Genomic DNA, 11,324 nt, shown 5'->3' on the forward strand with positions numbered 1-11,324 from the left:
AACACTCGATTGGAACGAAAGAGGTAACCCAGTTTCTAGTGAAAACACTAACATTGCAGATAATGAGGTGGAACACGAAGAAAAGTACAAATATCTTGAGCGCGAATAAAGCTTGGAGAGACAATCAGAAATATGAATTGAAAACAAAAATAAATAAAGTGACTTGCCAATCTGTCTAAAACGTAATAAATTTGACCAATTCGTATTACCAGTTATGACGTACGCTGTTGAAACGTTGACCCTAACCGCAAAAATTTGTAAAAAATTTCGAACTGCATAGAGAAAACGGGAGTGATGACTAAGTAGAATCTTAGAAGAAGAACAGGAGTTACTGATGTGTTTGCAGAAGCGAAATGATATTTCGCAGGGCACTTGGCCCGTTTGAAGAATGAAAGATGGACAAAGAGACTGCTGGAGTGCACCCACACGCTGGACTGATGATATCAAAAGTATAACGACAAATTGGATACAGAGCGCTTAGGATAGAAAGAATTGGACAAAAAGAAGAGAAGCCTATGTTCAGCAGTGGACGTTAAGCGCTGAAGAATGATGATCGATGATGATTTCAAACTTCGTATTCATTGAAAGTTTGAAGTTTTAAGTGTTGAAAAGTCATTATAAAAATCATTATATAAACCCCAGGATTGCCTTAATAGCGGTTAGAAATATTTTTTCAGCTGTACTTGGAAATCAAAGGTAGATTAATTGTAAGCAATTTGTAATTCAATTGCAAATGCAATTTAATCGCGATTGATCCAATAAGATAACAACTTGGCTACTTAACTTTATGATATTAATTATAAATCGTTTCCCTAATAAATATTGGATGAATATTAACGAACAAGTTCGTCCGTGCAATAAGTTTTGCGTTGTAGTTACGTACATTTTTAGTTCAACCTTCAGTTTAAAAGTATTATATCTTTAATATTATATCGTAAAATCCAATTACACGGATATCGAGTGAAAAACCGGACTCCCTTTTTGTCGAATTACGTGTAGTGCTCCGTTTCAGGATTTTCCTCGATACCCTTCCATCGTGACTTCGTATAATAAAGAACGCCGGCAAGTCCACACGAATTGGCAGCTTCTGGAGGCTTAACCGTGAGGAAGAGTGTTAACCTCGCTCCTTTCGAATGAGGGGGAAAAGGGAAGACGACTGCATAAATTTTAAACAGCACCACCGTTTGGTTATTTTCCAGTCACTTCGACCGGCATAAATTGGCCACTATTTGCGAATAAATTTACATATATACGTATTGGAGGACGACTACACCCGAAAGAACCGAAGGACGAGTTCACTTTTGACATGATACAAATTTTCGGTGGACATGACCCAAATTTCCGACGATATTCGAATTCGTTCTGTTTGTTTCGGTTTTTTTGTGGAGTACAATTAAAGTATCAAAAAGTCCGAATTCTATCAACTCTTGTCATGTTGTGTGCTGCAATTGATACACTAAAAAAGTCGATGACATCAATTGAAAAAAAAAAAATAAAATAAAAAATGATCAATTCATTTTTCTTTATTTCTTGTAGTAAATATATAATAACAAATTATACAAAATAATTGTTAATTAAATAACATCCCATTAATAAATCGTATAATTTAAGCTTTGAAACTTCTTTAAAAATAATTAAGTTTTTCGACTTGAATTTTCAGTAAAATTGTGAAAACGATAAAAACATTTATCTTTTCGTGGAACCGTATTCGTTATTTTGTTATTTAGTGTATAAATTAATCCTAAACAATTAGTTAGGTTCTTCTTATATTGATGCTTTTGATTTTGGGTCTTAAATAATGTTTTATTAGGATATTTATCATACTTCTTAACAATTTCTAATTTCTCGCGTAAATTTAATATTTCTTGCGTTAACGAAAATTCTTCATCTTTTACCGATTTAGTCACATTCGAGGATTCAATATTTTGTGAATTTTCTTTCTTATTAACCTTTTTACTTTTCCGTTTATTTTTCTCGTATTGCACTGTTGAAGTAAGCACTTTATGCAACTCCGAAAGATTTTCGTGTACACGTAACAAGCCTGTTTCATATTCTAGCTTATCAACTTCTCCGTTTTCTGTGAGTTTATTATTAACAGATTTATCGCCGTTTGGTTCTTCATCTACATTTTTTGTGGTGTTAAGATTAGCTTTGTTACTTAATTTTAACACCATTTCCTAAAAACCGAAAACAATAATTTTGACCGCGTTTATACCGATAATATTGCGAAAACCAAAAACAATAATTTTGACCGCGTTTATACCGATAATATTGCGAAACGTAACCAAAATTTATAAAACGTCAAGTTAAAATTGTTTTGTCAATTTATACATTATTTTGACAATTTATTCTTTTCATTCAAACTTATTTCCTCAAGATTATTCATCTAAAATCAGTCCCTTATCAGTCTTTTAGCACGTTCAGTGGAGGCAAATTTGGTTATCTTATGACTTAATTCAGATTACCTCTTTATCACATACAGATTAATAATACAAAAACATTAAATAAGTACGTCTTTTTAAGGATAGAACTTGGTAAACTCTTATATATTAACGCAGCGAACTTTTAACATAATGAAGGCGGAACAGGTAAATGTAACATTATCTATCGATTCGGTACCACGTAATCAACAATCCAGACCCGCTAAAGGTTGCTAAAGATGACATGATTTTAGCACACCACGGTGCAAAGATGCCAAACATACGTACATAAACAAAGACATTGCGCTATGGAACCCCACTGTGTCAGTTATCCTGGTAAACATCTAATAGTGGAGTGTAAGAAATCAAAGAATAATAAACCAGGATGCTTTTAGTACATAAAAGGGCATAAAATAGTAGACCAGAATCGGGTTGATATGATATCATCTTTACAATTAATATTTTATCAACGCAAAACTAGTATATCTTAGAGCAGAAAATCTATGATTTAGCTTTATTAAGCTGAGGCATTGCAATTAGTCCCATATCTCCGCAAAACTGATCAACCAGATAATAAGCTTAGTCGAAGTCTCTTGTGGCTAAGACACTGCTATATGTTAATTAATTAGGGGTTTCTGTGATATTAGCTATAGCACCGCGGCTCTTTATCCCATCATTTTCCAAGGTTGTTTCCAGCTGAAACGCAACATATTATATCATATTAACCCGAAACTGGTCAACTAATTGTAGCGCCTCGACCACAAGCGACCTTAGCTAAATTTAGAGCAGATAATCTATGACTTTATCTTATTAGGCCGAGGCGCTGCTATATGTTAATCAATTTTAGGTACATTATAATTAATGCCATAATCATAAGAGGCCCCTCGGTCGTAAGCGGTCTCGGGTTACTCATTATCCTTATATTAGCTGAAATCACTTGCCACCGAGGCTTTACAATTAATATCACTCAACTCCAAAAGTAGCCAACTACGATAAGCGACCAAGGCAAGCTTGGAGCACAATCCTATTTAGTTTTACTTAGTGTTGGGTTAGTATCTACTTTTAGGTGGTTATAATATTGATTATCCAACTTCTATAACTTTGGAGAAACCACGCTCCCGAACACCGCATATAAAGTTCTGAGAAAGTGCATATAAGTACTAATATTTACGAGAGAATAAGATCGTATGCTGAGGACATACTGGGTAAATACCTGTACTGCCAACAGGAAATTTTCTCCCGCCCTAATACGTTGAAAAAGTACCATTTCATAAATCGTTCCTTACAGTTACAAAATGGCTAAATACTGTGCATCAGTGATTATCAATCTAAGTTCAATGATTTCCAGGTAATGCGAGACTCTTTACTCAAAATCAACAACGTTCCCAGTAAAAACGCAGATGACATTTTGACTTCTCTTGGCTATTTAAGGTCTTTGTCACAAAAGCGTGCCCTGTTATCGTTTTTAGGTTGAATGTAACTACACCACACACAACAGCAAGAGCAGAATCCATTCCTTCTCATCTTGAATCCTTCAAACAGGTCTCTGAGATTGATAGTTTTAATTCCTTCTAGTAAATAAGGAAGCTCCTAATTTTGGACTGCCATAGTTACCAATATCCATCCGGATATTCTCTAAAGTGTATTTATTCTGCTAATGTGTATTGCAGATGTTCCATGTTATTCCACACTTTGTTGTTAATCACGACGTGATTTTGCAAGCAGCAACACGTTTCCAGTAAACATGTTGATTAGTGAGAAAAAACGTGTAGAAAAAGTTAGACATTTTTTTCGTAAAAAATGGCTAGTAAAAGGTAAATGACATTTTCTATTTTAAAACTAATATTATCTATTATTTGGCCTTGTATTTATTTCTCTAACAATTCTCAACTCCATATATCATCTATAATAATAAATACGATAACTACAAAAAACACTTTCTCAAAAGTTCCAATATTGCAACTGTGGGCTAAACGGGTCCATAAAAATTTTTAATAATTTCAGACCCCTCACAATTGCAGAACTCAATTAAGTAATAGAAGACGAGGTCACTCCTCCAGATGATGGTGCTGAAGATAATAGCAATGAAGATTTCTGCAACGACATCAATAACTTCAAGCGGAAGCTACGGCGAAAATTAAAAAGGACGGACTTTCACAACTGGTGATAGCGACACTGACGAAGAATCAAATAGTGACAACGAATCTTTGTCAGAAATACAAAAGAAGTTACCGAAAAAAAGATACTGGCAAAAATCCGATCTTATTCCTGGATTTCCGAACTTTGAGAAACTGATGCAATCAGCACCCATTTCTTCTAATCCGGTGGATTGCTTTGAGCTTTTTCTTGATTATTAGTATTATATCTTTTTTGGCAGCAATGACGACGTTATATGCACACAAAAGGGTGAACTTAATTTATCATACTTCTAGATGTAGCATGTGGATTTCGTAGGAACCAAATCTTGCAATATGGCACAAGTGAATTCTATGAGAAGAAATAGATTCGAAATGATAAAAAGATATCTCCATTGTGCAGATAATAATAACCTTCCTCGGGGCGACAAATTTTCAAAACTACGAGAATGTAAATACAGGTGGTACTTCAGCGAATAAAGAACAAAATGCGGCAACCACAAAAAAAGTAAGAAAACCAACTATAAGGGAACTAGCATTTGGTGTAGGAGAGTCTGCTGTACTTGGACTGATAAAACTTATACGAAAACAAACTAGTAACTCATTTACAGGAAAAGGTATGGATGTAAAGGTATGGAACTATCAAATAAAATAGAATTGAAAAGTGTCTCATAATGCCTTTAAATGTGGTAGAAAAGAAGGTTTCTATGACTATTACATAGATGTTGCTAATAAACTAATCGTTACAAACTGGCATGATAATAGAATAGATCTGATAGTCAGTGCTTATAATTCTACGCTTCCAGAATGTAGAATGGAAAGGTGGATATCAAACACAAAAAACTAAAAAGAAATAATTAGCTTCTGGTTCTTTACATATTATAGTGTAGGGATCGATTATCTCATAAGAAAAGAGGTTAAATTTTTCTTGATTAACGATTGGTAGTTGAGACGATTGAGAGGAGTAAAGACGCGCAGATGACGGTGTGTAGAATTGTTTGAAAATATTTTTGTGCAACGTTTATTATTGTGAAATATGCAAACTAATATTATTACTAACCTTTACTAACCTTTAAAAAAAACCTAGCCAAATTCCTACAATAGTGTTGGGCAAAATATAAAATACATTCGCGACTATCGCAACGTCATACAATGCCCATCGTCATGCAATTTGCAAACATTAAGCTCTCCACCCTTTCACCAGAATTTGTCGATCACGATGAAGAAGTCTGCAGATCGGCCGACTACCCCCACTAACTTTAGTTTTACACCAAATCTGCATGTCTCCTCGCCATCGGAATAGCCTGTTTCACAAGCAAGTCAAGAATGCTTCATCTTACTCCGATTATTTTGAATAAGGTAACCTCACCTTAAATTTAACTGAATTTATTTCTAACTTATAAATTAATTTCTGCTTATTATCATATATCCTTATCAACATTTTCTCACACACTGTTTCCGAATCATAATGTTGTAGTTACTTCATATATTAGAAAGTAGCAAAATAAGGTCCTCATGTAACTATACCACTGCGTTATTAACAATGCTTTCCCGAAATTATACAAGTATTTACTATAGAAGCCATAACTAGTGTATAACACGCTTTTTTATAAAATGATTCACCTAAACGTAGGTACTGTTTCTCTATTATTTTCTTATATATTTTTTTCTTATACACTATTTACGCACAGTGTCTATTTGCGACCATTTTTCTCTCGCTCAAAGAGTGAGTTTTTTCTTGTGTTACTACGTCAAGCCGGGTTGGATGTTTTATCAAGGAATTTGTTCCATAACGTGCATTAGTTATATCACAAGGTTATTATTTTTCGTTTTCTTATTCCTAATCACCATTACAACTACTCACTCTTCTCTAAATCCAAACTAGTTATTATAGATTAAGCAATGTGGATAGAAAAGTCTGTCTCTAATCAGCACCTTCTCCAGTAAGTAATCTTTCAACAATCTTTCATGGTCATAACTGTTATTAGTTTGATATGAAATTCGTATATACGATTTTAATTACCAACGATAACAACATCGTAATATTTAATAATCACATCAATTTGACCACTACACAAAAACAGACTTCATTTAAAGCCAATCTATTCTTATAGATGGTAATTTCCTCCTAATAACACATTTGAAAATTGTTTGTTTTTCTCCATAGTCGATAACATCTACACAACCATTAACGGCGGGAAGTTATGTAGATTGCTATATCTGTAATAAAGGACCGTCCACGTTTAATGACGAACCCTATCGGCAATCGGAGGTGCAAATCAGTTCAGGAAATCGTCCAGGACATTCCAATTTGCCGTATCGGTTAAGTTCCTACATTTCCGGTCTTCGCTCTTCGCAGCGTCCTCCCAATCTGTGGCCGACCAATTTCCATTTAATATACACACGCGACGAGTTTCTGGGGGCTAACATAATTGCCACCACGGTTGCACCGCCACCGCCAAGATGACCAGTGTTACCGCAAGAGTTTCCGAATAATCATTGCTCCGGACAGTCAACAACACTTTGATGAGAATCCATGCTCAAATTTCGATTTACTTGACATGGAATATTTCCTGGGGGATTTTCGGGGCTGTTGCGCCTCTGCCAAATTTCCTTCTCTCCTAGATACACGTCCCTGAACAAAATACGTGAAGCAATCTCGGCTTGGCATTTACTCCAGTTTCAATTTGCAGTAATATAAGGTAAAGGAAGGATTTTAGTAAACACGGAGAGGGTAACTGCGATGCGGGTACATTCCAAAGTCAAGTGAATTTCAAATTTTTAGTTACAATGTTACTGAATTACTGAATTACGTTTTAATTCTAAAAGAGAATTATTAACTTTGATCTGATGACCACAAATAATTGGATATGGTTATTAGCACACTTAAAACACATTTCTCGTCAAATAACTTGAGTGAGGAATACCTTTTTGACCACCGAGTAACGCGGAGGCTTTCATTGGGGCAGATTTAATCTCCAGGAGCACGAAGCGGTTTTTTTCCAACTATGGGGATCAAAGGAACGTCCTTTTTGCGAAAGGCGTCTAGTCCGGGCTCTTCATAACAGCGTAGTTACCGGATTTAAAAACTAGACCGACCTTCACACGGAAACCTTATCTGCTTTTGAAATCGACGTCGTCGTTGCACGCCTTTGCTCCGATCTAGACTGGAAAAGTTTTCTACAAAGTTTTAGAAAACTCGCGTGTTTTTGAAGTTTGGACAAAGTACACTATTGAAAACGTAACTTTAATTAATAGTTTATTATAGTTGTTAAAGATTGCAAGGCGTCGTTGACGTCGTCGACATCTAATTACCGACATTACGTCGAAGCTTTTCTTGTCTTAATTAAGTTCTAAAGAAATTTACGTTTTTTTTTAATGTTTTATCTATCTTATTGAATTCTTATTTATTTTTTAACGTTTATTTTGTCAACTACGACATTTTAGAATTAATTTGTTACTATTAACAAGATATATTTAACACGATATTACACCTGTACGATATGTTCTATTTCAAGGAAATCTTGTATTATTAATTAAAGCTTGAAACCATAGTCGATTGAGTCAATATCTCTAGAAATGCATATGAATATTTACACATTAATGGATACACCCGCAATGAATATTCAAGTAATCTTGTATATTAATAATCTAGCTCCGGTCATTCTACATTTCATATTCATCTGGGATTTAATTTTAATAATTATTCCAGATCTTATCAAGTTAACATTTAAAAAATTTTTTATTGGAATTCACTGTTACTGACTTGTATAGACTTGTACTTTGATTTTTCTTGGAGAGTATCCCAAGAGCCAACCTGTTCTTGTGTCTGTATAAAGTATAAGTGAAGTTCAAGAAGATTGATTCAAACCAATCTTATGGCTCGTATAAAACATAAAGAGTGAAAATGCAAGACAAAAACCATAAAGAGCTGAAAATAAGTCGGTAGAAGTTATACAGAGGAGAAAGAATGAACCCAAAATAAGTAAAAAATTAGGAAGAATCCAGAGAAAAGAAAGAGGTCGAAATCAATGAAACCTAAGTGAACAAAACAGGGTATACAGGGTGTCCGCTGAGGTATCCGTGAAACTTCGTATATGAATTCTATGATCAATTTTAAGCATAAATGATTCTATTCACTTTTCTCGAATTCCAAACGGTTGTTGAGATATCGATATTTGAAGTTACCAGATCGTATGGATAGATACACGGTGTGTTAATTCAATACGTATAAAAAAAGACAGATATTTAGTGGGTACCACGGACAGCTAGATGGCACTGTAAGCACAAATTGCTTCGTGATTTACAAAGTACCGCGGTTTGCCGCCATTTTGGCCATTTTGAAAGAAATGAAATGACGTTTTGAAATGAAATTTCAAAATTCCTTTCATTTTTTCTCGTGGTACTCTGAAGAGTCGAAAGTGCATGCGTTTTGTTGCAGACAAAACGAAGTGAAAACAAAAAGTCCTATTTAGCTAGCTTTCGTTGATGATTCTATTTTTTTCGTGTTTTCAATCGTATGTTTTATAGTGTACTTTAGTAGTTTTTGTTAAGTTTTAGTTGTAGTGGATAGTTAAGTTCAGTTTTAAGTTTAAAAAACATTTCTTTTTGTTTATTTTGTGAATACTTCTTTAGTGTAAAAAGGTAATAAACGATACTATATAAATAAATTAAAAAGATATATTACTATTTTTTTCACTTTAAATTATAGAATAATGGGAGGTGGATATTGCCCGTGCTCTATTAAGGGCTGTTTTGATAAGAATTCTCCTCGACACCGTTTTCCTAACCCAGATAAACAACTGGAACGACTGAAGAAATGGATTATTGCTTCTGGTAATGCTGCACTTTTGGACATAGATCCTGCTAGACTATATCGTAACTACAGAGTTTGCCATGTACACTTTAAACAAAGTGATCATACCTCAAATCACTTTATTTCTGCAATGTCAATACCATCATTAATGTTACCAGCACCGTTAGGTACGTAATGCATATAATCAATACCAGAATTTGTATAACATTGTACTTTATAAATGATAAAATATTCATTATTTTCAGAACTACCCCCAGAGGTTATTGATACCAGGAAATTGTCTCCATCCATCACAGAAATGTCTCAAGAAGGTATTTTTTCAAATAATTGAGAACCCACATTTTATTTTATTTTATTTTTTTCATTACAGAAACTTCAGCAGAAAATCTACTTCGGCCTATGTTGTCAATAACCACAACTCGAACAATAAAGTCAGGACACAAGAAAAGAAAAATGATTTGTAAGTAAACAGTGTAACTTCTTCGTTAAAATTATCCTGTACGTCAATAACTGTTTCCAATTTGAATTAGTCGTAGAGTTGATGTATTTAATATTAATAGCAGTGTTAATATAATTTTTTTATATTTAAAACAATTGTTAAGAATTTTGAGAATTAAGTCACTGAAATAAATAAAGCAGAAATGTAAAATGTTTAATTTTGTAATTTTACATCAGCTGCTTTTTAACTTTAATACTATAATTTATTGCAAAAAAAGTATTTAAACCAATCCTTATCACTTTACAATTCCTATCTTTGTTTTTTTATTGTTGCAGCTTACTTGCAACGTTTATCAAGTAAACCTCAAATTGGAAATCCCAACGTAATGAACAATTTGAGAAAGTTGAAAAGACAAACCATCGCGCTTCGAAACCGAAATTGTTCCCTTAAGGCACGGTTGCATAAAGCAAATGAAATGCTAAAGAACAACCCCCTGCATTTTTTTGACAACATTAATCCAACTGTTCTTAATTTTTGCAAGTCGCAATTGAAGTTCTCTAAGTACAAACCGAGAGGACGCCGCTACTCAATGCAGGATAAATTGTTTGCGTTATCGCTTTATAAGCAATCGGGCAGAAGTTACCGCTTTCTGAGCACGTTTTTTTCACTGCCATCTCGGGGCACCATCACAAGGCTACTACAAATGATACCAATTCGGGCTGGTCTGAATAATGAAATAATATACGAAAATTTAACATCTGAAGTCCGCAAACTCAAAAAAGAGCATCGCATATGCGTATTGATGTTTGATGAAGTCTTTTTAGACGTTAATATTAGCTACAACCGAAAATTAGATGCTTTTGTTGGCTTTGAAGACATGGGAAAGCAACGTAGTACGCAAATTGCAGATCGTGTCCTTGTTTTTATGATACAGGGTATCATTAAAAAATTCAAACAGCCAATAGCTTACCTGTTTGCATGTGGCGGAGTAAAAAGCCATACGCTAGCTCAACTTATTAAAGAAATCATTTGTCGTTTGGATAGCTGTGGGTTAGAGGTAATTGGCACTGTTTGTGATCAAGCAACAACAAATCAGTCGGCAATAAATATCTCGAGAAAATTGTCTCCAAACTACACTGAAAATGAGAATACTTTTTCTGTCAACAATCGAAGGATTATTGCGCTATACGACCCTCCTCACTTATTAAAAGGTATCAGGAAACAATTACTGAACAAAAATCTTGTATAGTGTAAGGATAAAAGTATAAAATTGAGAGCTAACTGGAAGCATATCCAAAATGCATATTACATAGACGTTTCCAGTGGTGATTTACGCGCCATAAGAAAAATTACAGAAGAACATGTAATGAAAGAGAAACTTCAAAAAATGAAAGTTTCGAATTGTACTCAAATATTTAGTCACACAATGGCGGCAACCATGTCAATGATGGCAAGAAATAGTAAGTAAATATTACAAATATAAAATACTATTTATTGTTGCAAGTCGCAATTGA

At 34.1% G+C, this 11,324-nt stretch overlaps 1 protein-coding gene across 1 annotated transcript; it reads left to right on the forward strand.

Annotated features, from left to right (window-relative positions):
• The first annotated feature begins 2,573 nt into the window (after nucleotides 1–2,573).
• On the forward strand, nucleotides 2,574–11,059 carry LOC139430495 (uncharacterized). Its single transcript, XM_071197556.1, has 4 exons — nucleotides 2,574–2,649; nucleotides 9,617–9,682; nucleotides 9,742–9,831; nucleotides 10,146–11,059. Exons 1-4 carry the CDS (start codon nucleotides 2,574–2,576, stop codon nucleotides 11,057–11,059), a joined length of 1,146 nt encoding a protein of 381 aa, XP_071053657.1.
• The last annotated feature ends 265 nt before the right edge of the window (nucleotides 11,060–11,324 follow it).

Source organism: Onthophagus taurus, chromosome 7 (assembly GCF_036711975.1).
Source record: "Onthophagus taurus isolate NC chromosome 7, IU_Otau_3.0, whole genome shotgun sequence".
Lineage (NCBI taxonomy): Eukaryota > Metazoa > Arthropoda > Insecta > Coleoptera > Scarabaeidae > Onthophagus > Onthophagus taurus.

Bases quoted from the DNA above. Each gene is read 5' to 3' on its own strand.
- LOC139430495 (XM_071197556.1), top strand. From the start codon at position 2,574: ATGAAGGCGGAACAGGTAAATGTAACATTATCTATCGATTCGGTACCA. The intron at 9,683-9,741 runs GTATTTTTTCAA...TTTTCATTACAG, and splicing joins CACAGAAATGTCTCAAGAAG to AAACTTCAGCAGAAAATCTA. The intron at 9,832-10,145 runs GTAAGTAAACAG...TTATTGTTGCAG, and splicing joins CAAGAAAAGAAAAATGATTT to CTTACTTGCAACGTTTATCA.